The sequence below is a fragment of the Coregonus clupeaformis genome, chromosome 36 (assembly GCF_020615455.1).
Source record: "Coregonus clupeaformis isolate EN_2021a chromosome 36, ASM2061545v1, whole genome shotgun sequence".
NCBI classification, from domain to species: Eukaryota; Metazoa; Chordata; class Actinopteri; order Salmoniformes; family Salmonidae; genus Coregonus; species Coregonus clupeaformis.
This window is the reverse complement of record NC_059227.1, coordinates 18,460,990-18,476,142: the sequence shown is the minus strand read 5'-3', so window position 1 is coordinate 18,476,142 and position 15,153 is coordinate 18,460,990. Positions and strand designations below refer to the sequence as shown.

Here is a 15,153-nt window from a genome sequence, read left to right as displayed (position 1 = left end):
GATCACACGCCTGGTAAAAACCTTATAACCTGTTGTGCAATATATTCCAAAATTAAGTGTACAGTCTTTTTGATCGGGTTGACAGTTATCTTCTAAATGCATGGATTTGATCTATGTATTTTGGCTGTTATCAAAATAACTAATTGTGAACGCATGTAGCCACTCATCCCACTCGCTTCAGAGCGTACGTTCACTACATGACAGGAACGAGCACGTAAATTAGATCTCAGGCACTAAGTGATGGCAGGTTTGAATGTAAGGATTCTGTGCCTTTTTCCGCTGGGAGAGGACTGTAGGTCGTTTATTTTGCATGTATGAGCCATACATTGACACGTTGAGTCCAAAACGAGAGGTTTAAAAAATAACATAGTTTTCAATCCTCTGGAAAATCCCTTTTTAATAAGTCAGTTCATAAGCATTTGGTCTGATAACTGACCTGATTCCTCCCTTCTCCCCCAGGCACCAGGAACACCTTCACCATTAGTTTTGTGTGTGACCAGGATGCCCACTCTGGCACTCTGAAACTGGTCCGAGAAGAGCTCAGCTCATCTACACACGTCACCCATGATGTCCTCTTTGAGTTCTCCACAGCACTGGCATGCATCCCTGCCCCTGTGGACTGTCAAATCACTGGTAGGAACACTGTCAATGTCTTCAAAACAGTATGGATGTCTTCAGTACGTCTCTAACGTGGCATATATCACTTTATCCACCTTAAAAAAATGGTCATAGAAATGGGTCTCTTCATTAATTAAAATACATAGTTTTTCCTTCTCTTTTTAGATTCCCATGGTAACGAGTATGACCTGAGTCACCTGAGCAGGGACAGTGAAGACAGTCCCTGGGTGGCCATCGACACGGCTGAACAGGCTAAGAAACGTAGCTTCTTCATCAACGTGTGTAAACCTCTTCCTCCGGTCCAGGGCTGCCCCGGTGAGTCACACGCCATGAGCCTATGTTGATATGCTGGCCAGTGAGGTGGAATACCTCTGTGCTGTACCATCAGTTTAGCATTACTCTGCCAATGTTTAGCTTTGTGTTTTAACTACTGTACATGCATCTATGTATGCATCTGCAGTTGGTCTCTTGGGTGCGTGTGGCACCTTGGAGGGTAAAGGTGTGAACCTGGGCTACGTCCAGTCCAGCCCACAGGTGGCCTCTGACGGCTCCATCAGCATTGTCTACCTCAACGGGGACCGCTGTGACAAAGGCCACTACTCCACACGTATCATCTTCCAGTGTGACGCCAACCCTGTGAGTAACATAATGAAATTTTACTTATTGATGATACTGATCCTATTACCATATATTTTCCCTCCTAATACCTATATTTTTCTTGGTTGGTTCCTTTACTAACAGGGCTCTCCTGTATTTGACCGCCAAGACGGCTGTGAATATGTGTTCGTCTGGAGAACCTCCGAGGCGTGTCCTCTCACCAGTGCTCAAGGTAGGCTTGAAAGAGGAGGCTGCCATGTTTAATGTTGTGGCTGTAAGACTGTTACTTCTCTCCACTAGTGTCATCATCATGCTCAAGTTAACTCTCCTCTCCCTGACTCCTGCAGGTGAAAACTGTAAAGTCAAGGACCCCAGAAGTGGCTACATGTTTGACATGAGCTCCCTGTCAGGGAAGGACTACATGGTGAAGAGTGGCCAGTACCAGTACCACTTCTCTGTCTGCGGGGGGCTTCAGAGCGGGATCTGCACACATAAAGACCCAGGAAGTCACCAGGTGTCAGCCTGTCAGGTGGAAGGCAGCACCCACAGAATTGCCGGTATGTAAACATGGTAATATACTTGGTCTTTAAAAAGCTTTGATTTTGGTTTGTTAGTAACTGATCAAAAACCTCAGGCATGTTGCTTTTTAAATCATTTATTACAGGGATGGCCTCACAGACTCTGAGCTATGTTGGAGAACAACTGGTACTCAACTACACTGGTGGGGAGACCTGCCACAAGATCTACCAGAGATCCACAGCAATCTACTTCTCCTGTCATCCTAAAATGAACCCTGTGAGTCTGAGCGAAGCTAAAGATGAAACGTCTAATGCAACTTTTCTGCTTGTCCCAAAGTGTGCTTGAGTGTGGTAGATACTGGGGTTGTTTTGTGTTGTTTCTGCTTATAGGGGGTGCCAGAATTTATCAAGGAGACTGCAGAGTGCACCTACCTCTTTACCTGGCGTACTGCTCTCGCCTGTATCCCCGTCAAAACTACCAGCTGCTCATACCAGTACGCATAGTCATATTCTATTCTGGGAGCTCTCTTCCCACCACAACCTCCTCTTTCTCCCAGACAATGACTGGTTTCTTCTTTTGTCTGTTATCTCTCTGACTGCCTTTTATTCTTCCTCTCACAGAGATTCTAATGGCAACTCGTACGACCTCTCTTCTCTGGCCCTGGACTCCAGAAACTGGGTGGTGGAGCCCAGCACTGGGAAGCAGGAGCGTTACTACATCAATGTCTGCAAGTCTCTGGTGCAACAGGGGGGTAAGTGCCTATCTCCGACACCACAATCCTTTATATGAAGGACACTGGTGGCTCCTATATCCTTTTTATTTCCCAATTGTGTGAACAAATATCAACATTCTCATAGTCTTCAGTCACAATTTGAATGTGGTGCAATTATGCTCACCTTCTGAACCATTGGATATATATTTCTTTCCTCATGTTGTAGGCTCCTGGAAGTGTCCGTCCAACGCAGCGTCCTGTCTGAAGAGTGGGGAGCACTATGTGAGTCTGGGAGAGGCCGAGTCTGCCCCACAGTGGGACCAGAACATCCTGGTACTCAAGTACACCAATGGAGAGATGTGTCCCGGTGGACAGAGGAAGAAGAGTACCATCATACGCTTCAAATGTGACCGGGACAAAGTGGTAAGGGATCATACATTTTACATTTACATTTTAGTCATTTAGCAGACGCTCTTATCCAGAGCGACTTACAGGAGCAATTAGGGTTAAGTGCCTTGCTCAAGGGCACATTTACGTCATTTAGCAGACGCTCTTATCCAGAGCGACTTACAAATTGGTGCATTCACCCTATAGCCAGTGGGATAACCACTTTACAATTATACTTTTTTTTTTTTTTTTTTTTTTTTTTTTTTTGGGGGTGGAAGGATTACTTTATCCTATCCCAGGTATTCTTTAAAGAGGTGGGGTTTGAAATGTCTCCGGAAGGTGGTGAGTGACTCCGCTGTCCTGGCGTCGTGAGGGAGCTTGTTCCAACATTGGGGTGCCAGAGCAGCGAACAGTTTTGACTGGGCTGAGCGGGAACTATAAGCTTCCGCAGAGGAAGGGAGCCAGCAGGCCAGAGGTGGATGAACGCAATGCCCTCGTTTGGGTGTAGGGACTGATCAGAGCCCGAAGGTACGGAGGTGCCGTTCCCCTCACTGCTCCATAGGCAAGCACCATGGTCTTGTAACGGATGCGAGCTTCAACTGGAAGCCAGTGGAGTGTGCGGAGGAGGGGGGTGACGTGAGAGAACTTGGGAAGGTTGAACACCAGACGGGCTGCGGCATTCTGGATGAGTTGTAGGGGTTTAATGGCACAGGCAGGGAGGCCAGCCAACAGCGAGTTGCAGTAATCCAGACGGGAGATGACAAGTGCCTGGATTAGGACCTGTGCCGCTTCCTGTGTAAGGCAGGGTCGTACTCTCCGAATGTTGTAGAGCATGAACCTGCAGGATCGGGTCACCGCCTTGATGTTAGCGGAGAACGACAGGGTGTTGTCCAGGGTCACGCCAAGGCTCTTCGCACTCTGGGAGGAGGACACAACGGAGTTGTCAACCGTGATGGCGAGATCATGGAACGGGCAGTCCTTCCCGGGAGGAAGAGCAGCTCCGTCTTGCCAGGGTTCAGCTTGAGGTGGTGATCCGTCATCCATACTGATATGTCTGCCAGACATGCAGAGATGCGATTCGCCACCTGGTTATCAGAAGGGGGAAAGGAGAAGATTAGTTGTGTATCGTCAGCGTAGCAATGATAGGAGAGGCCATGTGAGGATATGACAGAGCCAAGTGACTTGGTGTATAGGGAGAATAGGAGAGGGCCTAGAACTGAGCCCTGGGGGACACCAATGGTGAGAGCACGTGGTGCGGAGACAGCTTCTCGCCACGCCACTTGTAGACATAACACACACATGCAGATACACACACGCATACACACAAATATGCAAACTCACAGATATGCACACACACAGTTGGTAGAGCATGGCGCTTGCAACACCAAGGTTGTGGGTTCGATTCCTATGGGGGACCAGTATGAAAATGTATGCACTCACTACTGTAAGTCGCTCTGGATAAGAGCGTCTGCTAAATGACCAAAATGTAAAATGTAACTGAGTAGACTGACTGTGTTTCTACCCCAGGATTCAAGGCCAACCCTGATCACGGCCATAGAGGACTGTGTCTACACCTTTGTGTGGTTCACTGCAGCTGCCTGCCCCCTCAACAGCAGCCAGCATGGCGACTGCAGAGTCACCAATCCAGTCACTGGTGAGTGCCACTCCCACACACAGCCACTGAAAACTGAAAGGCTGCTGCCTGCACTAGACCATATAAAAAAATCTGAGGAAGTATTTGAAGTTAGTATGATTAACATGGAAAAATACCACCATTCTCATAGAATCCCGGTGCAGTAGTCAAGCACACGACCGCACAGAGTTACTGAGTTTTTTTTTGACACGTGTATGTGCTGTATTGCCCTCCTGAACCCAGGCCACCTCTTTGACCTGAACGGACTAAGGCAGGAGGGAGGCTACACTGTGTACGACAACCTGGACCCTAGGAAGATGTTCAGGCTTAACGTGTGTGGGGAAGTGGCCAACGCAGGCTGTGGACCAGACACAGGTACGACCATATTCTATCTCACAAGCTCTGGTTTGGTTGGGAAAGCTCTTTTTATACTGGTCAAAGCCAGATCCTCTCAGGAATCAGGCCTGCCAATGTCTGCCATCCAGCAGTGATCGGCTTACTGATCCATGGACCAGACAGGGGTCCCAAGATGACTGTTTCAAAATGAAGCAGACTCTTCTAGACAATGTTTGTTTATTCAGCTGTATTATGTTATAGGTCTGTGGCTCTGCTTCAAACTCAGGACTGTGAGGCTGGTTCTCCAATGTTACCTTACTGGGAAAAGAGAACTAGATGTTCAAAGACAATCAAACATTCACACGCATTCACATGAGACATTTTGAAACAAAAAAGCTAACAAAAAATCTTAATCCCCGGGGCCTCCCGAGTGGTGCAGCGGTCTAAGGCACTGCATCACAGTGCTAGAGGCGTCACTACAGACCCGGGTTTGATCCCGGGCTGTATCACAACCGGACGTGATCGGGAGTCCCATAGGGCGGCGCACAATTGGCCTCTCAGGACTTTGTTTGAGGATAGAGGCAAAAGGCAACAGTCTGGTTTCAGTCTCTGATAAGGTAGGACAGCTGTGGATTAGGTAAGAGCGAGGAATTCGACCCGAGGTCAGATCCCCATTTCACACACACACAAACCCAGTGAAAGGAACCAATTAAGTTATTGCCCAGCAACAGAGAGTACCCATGTTTAATTCTGACTCCCATGTTTGTGATAGACTTTGTTTATCTCATAGTTTGCTGAAAAATCCTCATCAGTTGAACAGTGTTTCCTCCGACACATTGGTGCGGCTGGCTTCCGGGTTAAGCGGGCAGATGTTAAGAAGCGCGGTTTGGCAGGTCATGTTTTGGAGGAAGCATGACTCGACCTTCGCCTCCCGAACCCGTTGGGGAGTTGCAGCGATGAGACAAGATCGAAAGTGGGGAGAAAAAAAAAAACGGAATATTTGGCTTTCCGAAATTGAGCACTTCGACTTGAGTTTGATCAACGTAGACAGTCCGTTCAGTTGCTTATGGTCATTTTGGTGTGTGTGTGTGTGTGTGTGAAGGTGCAGGTGTGTGTATCAAGGAGACCAAGAGTGCGCTGAGTGGCGGGCGGGCCAGCAGGAAGCTGTCATACCTGGACCAGGTGGTGGAACTGGTCTATGAGGGCGGGGCTGTGTGTGCGGCCAACCCCGCCATCACACACAAAAGCATCATCAGCTTTGTGTGCAAGGCCCATGGAGAGGCCAGCACGGGGCCGGTACTGGTGGACTCGGACAAGAACACGTGCACACACTTCTTCTCCTGGCACACGCCCCTGGTTTGCGAACAGCAGGTAATTACAGGTGGTGTTTCCCAATTCCAAAACAACCCGTAGCCTCCTAACCCCTAGACTGAGTATAACTGAAAGGATTGGATAGATGTAAGCAATATGGCAATTTGCATTACCTAGCCCCTGATATGATAGGTGGAATTTATTCAGCTTACCAGTCATGCCATACATATCAGGCAACCAGTGAGCCCTTGATGTAAAGTCATTTCAAACAAGTCGATGTGCTGTTCATGTACTGTAACTGATGTTAACTGACTGTCTGTGTTGAATAACCAAACTACATGCATGTGCTGCTTTACACAGGTGACTGAAAGGTTTTGTTAATACATAACGTTTAGTCTGCTGAATGGTAGAGGAATTACCTCAACTGACATCAACTTTCTATTAGAATTTGGTATACTGTATTGGCTGTATTATATCTAATAGGCCATTTTAATATGTAACCATCTGATGTGTGTCTCTTTTCTTTGCTAGCCCCCATCGTCTCTCTGACTTTCATGATGTTTCCATAGGTGAAGTGTTCCGTCCTGAACGGCTCTACCCTAATTGACCTGACTCCTCTGATCCATGTGACGGGCTACTACATGGCCACAAACGAGGACCTGGTGGACAAGGACCAGTCACCTGACTTTTACATCAACATCTGCCAGCCCCTCAACCCCATCCCTGGGGTCACCTGTCCCCCAGGGGCCGCTGTCTGCATGGACCCCGACGCGGGACCCCCTGTAGTGAGTCACACACACAGAAACGCATGCACACACGTACACCCACACACACACACACAGCAGAAATGAAGACTCTTTAATAGTATTCCCTCTGCGTTTACAAACCAGCATGCTCAAGGATTTCTCTCTCTGTGTTTCTCTCCTGCTAACAGGACATTGGTCGAATCACTTCCACCCCAGAGTTCAACAGCATGACCAATGAGGTGTCAATCACCTTCAACAGCACCACCACCTGCCCCTCTAACTCCAACAAGAACTCCACCTCCACCATCCTGTTCACCTGCCAGAGAGGCCTGGAGCTGGTCAGTACCACACGTGGCACAGATGGAGAGACCTTTTCTTTCATTGTTGTCTTCTTTTCTCACTGATGGTTCTTGTGTTGAAAGATGGCAGAAATAGAAGTAATGCCTTTGCAGTATTAAAGCCTCTTTCCTGTCCCCCAGGGCTCGCCCCAAATGATCAGGAAGCAGGACTGTATGTATATGTTTGCGTGGGCCACTCCAGTGGTCTGTCCTGATGCCACTCAGACCAGCGGCTGTACCCTAACTGACTCACAGCTGCAGTTCACCTTTGACCTCTCACCCCTCTCTGGGGAGATCCAGGTGGGTTGACCTTTCCTACGTGACCTCTTACCCTCTATACCCTACATATTCTATTATAGCTACTTAGCTATATTTCTTATCTATGCATTAACACATAGTTGTCCATGTATTAGGTGGACAGGGCTTTCTTTCTAAGTAGTTCTTCTTTTTCTTGATGCCTTTCATCCTCGTTGATACCCTTTGTCTTTCTCTGCCAGGTGCCTGTTGGCTCGGAGACCTTTAAGATCAATGTGTGTGGCGCGGTGGCGGACCCCAACTGTAAGAACAGTGCAGTGTGTGTGCAGTCGCCGGGCGGATCAGCGTTCTCCTATGGCATCAGCCAGGCCATGACTATGGACTACAAACATGAGGAGCAAGCTGTCTTCATGCAGTACGGAGGAGGAGACATCTGCCCAGCAGGTTAGACTGTTCTCAGTCAGTCCTGCCTCTGAGTCTATGACCAAGTCGGAAATGACACCCTCTATAGTGGACCGCTTTTAACCAGTGCCGTGTGTGGCAGTGCATTATATATGGTGTTATTTAACTTGCAACCTATGATGCCTTGATGAGGTGTTTATCTGCCTGTTGTGGTGTTGTATCCCAAAGTGAAGCTCATTTCATTTGAGACAAAATATAGTGCTGTTTTTTTATTGCTGTACATGTTTTCCTTTTCAGTGACTGAGAATGAGGAGGTGTGCGTGTTTCCCTTCAACTTCCTGAAGAAGTCGTACACAGCGTGTACAACCGAGGGCAGGATGGATGGGAGACTCTGGTGTGCCACCACCAGCGACTTTAATAAGGACAGGAAATGGGGATTCTGCGCTAATGGTAATGACTGGTCAAAGCAATGCTAATAGGCAGTCTTGTATAATGTGGAACAGAGTTTTGATTGTGTCTCCTGGAGGTTCTGGGCTTAGCTGTGCTCAATTCTGCTGTGTGTGTTGTCTCTCTCAGTTACAGGGAAGAGGCAGTCGTCCATTCTGTTCACCTGTGACCAGTCAGCTGGCCACGGTACCCCACAGCTTCTCAGTGAGACGGGAGGCTGCGCTGCCACCTTCCAGTGGAGAACCACGATTGTATGCCCACCCAAGAAGATGGAGTGTAAGCTGGTGAACCAGCACCAAACCTACGACCTGCGCACCCTCTCCTCTCTCACAGAGCCCTGGAAGTTCAGCCACAACAAAACGGCGTATGTTTAGCTTTTCCCTTTTCCTCTATATATTTTCCTCTCCCTCCTCCCCTTCTGTCTTTCTCTCCCTCTGTACTACATGATGATGAGTGAACATGCACAGTAGTGGCAAGCTGTTAGAAAAAAACATCTTTAAACTCTAGCTTGGCTGTGCTGTCTCCAGGTACTACATCAACCTGTGCCAGGGGATCCATGGGGGCCTGCCAGACTGCCCTGAGGGAGCCACGGTGTGCCGGAGGACCAGTGAGGGGAAGACCCAGACCCTGGGCCGCGTCTACACCCAGAAGATGGCCCTCTCAGGTGGGTCTTACAGCTCCCTCACATCCCGCTACCCTCTACCCACACCTTAGCAGGACTGGAGGAAACTCTTTCAAAATTGGAATGTCATGTGTTACGTTTCACATGGTTCTTGGGCTTGTGTGTTTGTGTCCCAACCCACTAAGATAAGCTGTTATAGACGTATTGCCTTACCAACCCTCCCTCTCCCAGATAAGAAGATCCTAGTGAGCTACACCATGGGAGACACTGTGTGTGGGAACGGCCTCCAGGCCAAGACAGTGGTCCAGCTGACCTGTGGTCCTAACATAGGCCAGCCCAAGCTGCTGAGGTGAGTGGGCTGTAAGCAGTTAGCCTGGGAGTCTCCTCCGCTGTAGCCTTGTCCCAGACCTGTTTGTGACGTATAACCAACTGCTATGGTTGTTGGCTATACAGTACAAACAGATCTGGGACCTGGCCACCTCCTACAAGGGAAAGCCAACTGTCTTCCAGTCAGCAACTAACGTGGTCCTGTGGGAAAAACCAACCTATTCAACTCAACAACACTATAAAAAGTTACTGAATAATCAAGTTGAAGAGGCACTTTAACCTCCTTCATAGTTGAAAATTGACCACTTAAATGTACATTTGAAGTCTTGAACGTCATGTTTATTTTTCTAGTGAAACTTTTCCATCGTTCACGGTTTCATTTGTCGTTCTTTGTAGGATGCCTGTTAACTCTCGCTACCACACACACATACCGTACACACACATACCGTACACACACATACCGTACACACACATACCGTACACACACATACCGTACACACACATACCGTACACACACATACCGTACACACACATACCGCACACACACATACCGCACACACACTCAGTGACTACATTTCTGTGTCTCTGTCTCTGCGTAGCGTGGATGAAGCCTTGTGTGAGTTTGTGCTGGGCTGGGAGACGCGTGCGGCATGCGCTGCTCAACAACGTGAGGTGGTGATGGTCAACGGAACCATCAAAGTTCCCGATACAGGCGCCAACTTCAGCCTGGGGGCCCTCTACTACAGGTGACACCTCTCACCACCAACACAGTTCAATCAACCAACTTTGTAACAACAACCCAGGCCACCTCTCCATTCTAGTCCTGTGTGGCTCAGTTGGTAGAGCATGGCGCTTGCAACGCCAGGGTTGTGGTTTTGATTCCCATGGGGGACCAGTATAGAAGAAAAAAAACAAGTATGAAAATGTATGCACTCACTACTGTAAGTCGCTCTGGATAAGAGCGTCTGCTAAAATGACATAAATAAAATAAAAAATGATGTTCTCCCTACAGATCCACAAATAAGAGAATATTCTGCAATTACTGTGTCCAAAATACCACAGTCGACTGCAGTTACTGCACTTTTACTGCAGTTTCAAAACTGCAATCTTTTTTTGTAAGGGTCATACAGCTAGAGTTAAACCATTTAACCCTGACCATCTTATATTGACACCTGTTATGAGTCAAGTTCATGTGCTGAGCCAAAAAATATATATAACATGTTATCTTCCAGGTCATTGAGGTTATATGTTGGAAAACAAGCTTCTTTGCATCCTATCGGTATTATATAACAACCTCAGTTGCTAAGGGAAGTCAGGAGTCCCTGTGGCTGGTTTTGGATTCATATCGGGATTTCCTAAACCCAGACAGAGAGAGATCATAGGTCAAAGCATAGAATTAGGAATTAGAATACTAGAATGGACATGAACCTTCTTATGATGGTCCAAAGATCAGCCGTGTTGGTCAACCATGGTTTTGCCAGTGCTGTGATAAGATATTGTGTAAAACAATGAATGTGAAAAATTTATCTGCACTGTATGTGTGTTAACTAGCTAGCTAGCCAACCAGTTTTAGAGAAATTATTCCATAAATGTTTCAAATTAACTGCCAATAAGCCAACATTCCAATCAAACAATCCAGTCAATTCACAGTTCACATGGCTTACTTTTATTTTCCTGCATTAGTAAAAGCAGGAAATGCATCACCTATGCCTCTACTGCCATTCATTCCAATTAGACTGGTTTTGGATTTCTCCCTGACTAAGATGGCTGCCATTTTGCCCCCGTTGTGGGTCAAAACCTCTTATGTCATAAAGGGTCAAATGTTGCTCTGGCCTCTTAACTGCCTGAATGCCTATCACAACACCAGTGGGCCTCTGATGCAATTGAACCTCTCTACAGTTCCAGCAGGGAACATAAAACAAACATTTATAAATGTACTAGAGGGAAGATAAAATAAGCCTTTTATGAATTTACTCAGACCAGGTTTTTTGTCCCTCTGTCCTCTCCGTAGGCTCCACCAGGCCTCTGGGGACATTCGCTCCAATGGGGACAAGTACATCTATGACATCCAGCTGTCAGGCATCACCGACAGCTCCTTCTCCGTGTGTCTGGGGGCCAACATCTGCCAGGTGAAGATCAACGGAGACTACAGGAGGAAGATCGGCTCCTCCAGCAAGGCCAAGTACTACATCAAAGGTAAGACATGTGAGCTAGACACAGGTTTACTCCAAAGTGGTCTGGGCCTTTGGGGAATAGAGTGTGGTTGGGTTTGGGGCGTGGTGTTGAACATCCTCAGTGCCTCACCTTGCACTTATTAAAGATGAGACGGATAACATCACTCACAAGATACAGTACTGATACTTACATTGACGTCAATGACTCAACGAGCTCACTCCATTAAGCTGCTTGTGATTGATGGATGTACTCTCTCTCCTCAGGTGGTAACCTGGACGTGCTGGTCCCATCTGAGTCTGTGTGTGGGCGGGACAAGTCCATGAAGGCGTCGTCGGCCATCTTGTTCCACTGTAACCCCTCAGCCGGGGAGGGCATCCCAGAGTTCCTGTTGGAGACGGACGGATGCCAGTACCTCTTCATCTGGCACACCTCCACTGTCTGTGGCCTAGTGTGAGTCAACAACTCTACACACAGACATCAGGATAAAATGCTTTGAAACAGGAAATACTACCTGAAGTTGGCCTATAAAAATACTAGGCTTTTCAACTTCAGCTTTAAAGGTCTTTCTTCCATTTTTGTCTATTGAAAGCGACCCAGAGCTGTTCATTTTTTGCTAGTCCTTACATTGAATTGGACTTTGAATTTGAATGAAAGATGCTGTATAAAGTAAAGAGGTGTGACATTTTGTCTGGTGTGCCATACAGAACTGTGGACACCTCCGCGTCCAAGCAAACTGACGATGACAGAGGGGAGGACCATATGGCCTTGTCTGGGAGGAGCCAGGCTATGGGGGCAGTCCTGAGCGTGCTATTGGTTGTGCTGACCATCTGTCTGCTGGTTCTGCTACTGCACAAACGAGAGAGGAGGTAGAGACATCTACCCTCTTCATCTTCCCCATTAGCATAGGGCCTATGGATACTAATTTGTGAATACAGCTTCAGTGTGTTTTGGTCATATGGTACATGCATCCTATTTATTTTAATCTTCTCCTAAATCTTTTCTATTTCCAGGGAGCTGGTTATACAGAAAGTGATTGGATGTTGCAGGAGAGGAAAGCCTGTCTCTTATAAATACTCCAAGGTATCCACACCAATAAACCCTATAGTAGAGAGGAAACCAACCAGCTTTGTGTTAAAGAATTTTAAAAAACACAGTATGCTACAGTGTATATAGTCTCTTTCAATTCAATGTTTATATTTGAAAGTAATTGATTCCATGTCAATGTTGGTGTGGCGATTGCCCAGTGCTTAATATTTTCCCCTGTGTCTGTCTGTCTGTTCCTTCAGGTGATCATGGATGATGAGGGAGTGGAGGATGAGATGGAGTGGCTGATGGAGGAGATGGAGGCCCCAGCCATGTCCTCTCGCCTCGGGAAGGAGGGCCAGGAGAACGGCCACATCACAACCAAGCCCGTCAACGGCGACGCCCTGCGCTCCTTCTCCCTGGATGAGCAGGAGGACAGTGAGGACGAGGTCCTATCTGTCCCCGGGGTGCGTGTCCACGGTGGTCGGACCACTCTACGGCCCTCGAGCTCCAGGACCCGCACCTCAAGGCCCCTCCGCAGCGCCCTCCTGGAGGAGGAGAGTGATGAGGACCTGGTGGGGCTCCTGGAGGACAGGGAGAGAAGGGGAAGGGCCAAGCCTCACCGTGACAACAGACCCCCCCACAGGAAACAACAAGAGCTCCAGGATGACAGCGATGAGGACCTGCTGAGAGTGTGAGGGACTCCCCATCCCCCCCGTCACGTCCCATCCACCTGAACTAATCTCTATCTCTTACTCTTTCTTTCTCTTTCTCTTTCTCTGAATGTCTCCACACAACGACAACAACGCAAGAAAGCAGAAACCCTTAGGAGTTTTGTTTATTTTCTAAAGGGAACGATGCAAAATGTCTGTTGGCTGTTTACAGTTTTAAAGAGCAGATTTTTTGGGGGGCCCTCTTCGAAAGAAAGTTGATGCCTTCCTGATTTAGTGTTTTCATCAATTAATTGTTTTTGTACTGTTTGATTTAGATTTAATTTATGTACATAGGTAATGGGATTCTATTTTGTCACTTGCATGTTCCTGAGAATTGCTTATTCACGTTTTTTATTATTTCATTTTGCGGACTGATTTGCTCTGTAAAACTCTATACTGCTAACCTTGCCAGGATTGGACATGATTGGCCTCTGTGTGAATGGATTGTTGTGAAAATGGAAGATAAGTTATTGGGAAAACAGGGACTTGAAATTGTGTTGCTCATACCATGACTCATTGGTACATGGGATTCTTAAGTTGTATGTTTTTGAGTTCCCCAAATCGTATTTATTCAACAACAGTATATCAAATCATCATGTGGTTTTGTACTTGCGCTCCATATGTACATCACAGGCACAGCTAGTTGCTGTATCTGTTAAATGGTATAAATGAACTTTGCTTCTAGATGTTGCCTTGTCAAAGTCATGACCGAAGTTTATTTGAAAGGGGAAGTTTTCTGTAGATCTGAAACTCACTTTTTGCAAAATTGCATGTGCTATCCCTCAAACGGAAGTCATGAAAGATGTAGCTAGTGCCATTTAAAGATGCAATGTATTTGTGAGCTTGAGATCCCCTTTTCAGTCTTGCTCAGCCATATCTATCCAATGCAGATGCTTTACTGGGTCTATAGCAGCAATCACAGTATTACTTTTCTGGGAAAATATATGGATTCTTTGAAATTAATTTAGCATTTATCAGTTGGCACACACAAGTACACAAACAAACACCAGTACTAAAACCACATGTACACAGGCAGTCACTAATTCCACTCTTATGTATCTGTAGTTGGGACAATATCTCATATTCATGTCAGTGGTACAGAACAGTAATTAGAAAAAGCTTTTGAAGTGGAACTTGCCTCACTAACCAGTCTGGCTATAGGATGCTTGTTACCGTTGTCTCTCTTCAGACGTCAAATTGGAGAGTTACTTTGTTATGCCAGTGTTTATCACCAGGGTTGAAGCTAATGTTCACACACTTAGCAAGCAGCCGGCCATAGCGATCTTATCCAAAAAAAGAATGGTTGACCTTTCAGGGTATTTATTAAGGTTTGTAGCTACACGTTATTAATAGGAGGAAGGTTTTGGAAAAGTGGTCCTCCCTGCAGCAGCACAAAAAGCTTCACAATGTTTTGCGAGATAAAAAAAAGATTTAATTTTGTATTTATTTTCATAATTTTCCTCACCTTCAAGATCATGCATTGAAATTGTGACAACTGCACAAAGGCAAACATTTAAAACAGACATAACTGTAGAAGTCAGATGATGAAAAATAACTAAGAATGCAAACCATTGCAAGCCAGTGTTTGAGTTTGGTCCCTCAGAACAAAAGAGGCATCTTCAGGTACTTTGATATGGGGAAAGAGCACTTGCTACCTCTCCTCAGGAGCGATAGAAAGTAATCCTGTGTGGTAGTAATGTGAAGGAAACTCCTTGCTCGTTGTATAATGTCTAGCTCTGCTGTAAGCACCAAAGCACGTCTGCTTGGTTAATCTGTGTGGGTATGAATCATGGGATAAGGAGCTCCATTCTGATGAGTTGGTAGTTTTGGAGGTGATTTGGTTCTTGTATGTTATTTTCTCAAACATGTTTTACTGCTTTTGTCTGTTTTCATATTTAAATGTTGATGTAAAAATGTTGCATTATTTGAATAAAAACAGATCAGCTGTCCGTCACAGTTGTTTCTATTAAAGAGGAACATCATTTAGCCAAA

General features: G+C 46.5%; 1 protein-coding gene across 2 annotated transcripts in view; it reads left to right on the top strand.

Annotated features, from left to right (window-relative positions):
* LOC121552795 (cation-independent mannose-6-phosphate receptor) overlaps nt 1-15,110 on the top strand; it is a 35,381-nt gene extending 20,271 nt beyond the window's left edge. For both annotated transcript variants that reach the window (XM_041865835.2, XM_041865834.2), the window contains exons 23-48: nt 460-633; nt 784-933; nt 1,079-1,254; nt 1,360-1,447; nt 1,563-1,772; nt 1,880-2,010; nt 2,124-2,227; nt 2,355-2,485; nt 2,673-2,869; nt 4,361-4,487; nt 4,710-4,841; nt 5,905-6,173; nt 6,683-6,898; nt 7,048-7,197; nt 7,339-7,497; nt 7,695-7,896; nt 8,152-8,304; nt 8,431-8,665; nt 8,829-8,965; nt 9,155-9,272; nt 9,850-9,996; nt 11,262-11,446; nt 11,689-11,875; nt 12,130-12,291; nt 12,436-12,505; nt 12,712-15,110. In XM_041865835.2, coding sequence (XP_041721769.1) covers nt 460-633; nt 784-933; nt 1,079-1,254; nt 1,360-1,447; nt 1,563-1,772; nt 1,880-2,010; nt 2,124-2,227; nt 2,355-2,485; nt 2,673-2,869; nt 4,361-4,487; nt 4,710-4,841; nt 5,905-6,173; nt 6,683-6,898; nt 7,048-7,197; nt 7,339-7,497; nt 7,695-7,896; nt 8,152-8,304; nt 8,431-8,665; nt 8,829-8,965; nt 9,155-9,272; nt 9,850-9,996; nt 11,262-11,446; nt 11,689-11,875; nt 12,130-12,291; nt 12,436-12,505; nt 12,712-13,146 — 4,445 coding nt within the window. In that variant the 3' untranslated portion in view covers nt 13,147-15,110. The remainder of the gene's footprint in view (nt 1-459; nt 634-783; nt 934-1,078; nt 1,255-1,359; nt 1,448-1,562; nt 1,773-1,879; nt 2,011-2,123; nt 2,228-2,354; nt 2,486-2,672; nt 2,870-4,360; nt 4,488-4,709; nt 4,842-5,904; nt 6,174-6,682; nt 6,899-7,047; nt 7,198-7,338; nt 7,498-7,694; nt 7,897-8,151; nt 8,305-8,430; nt 8,666-8,828; nt 8,966-9,154; nt 9,273-9,849; nt 9,997-11,261; nt 11,447-11,688; nt 11,876-12,129; nt 12,292-12,435; nt 12,506-12,711) is intronic.
* Nucleotides 15,111-15,153: the final 43 nt, after the last annotated feature.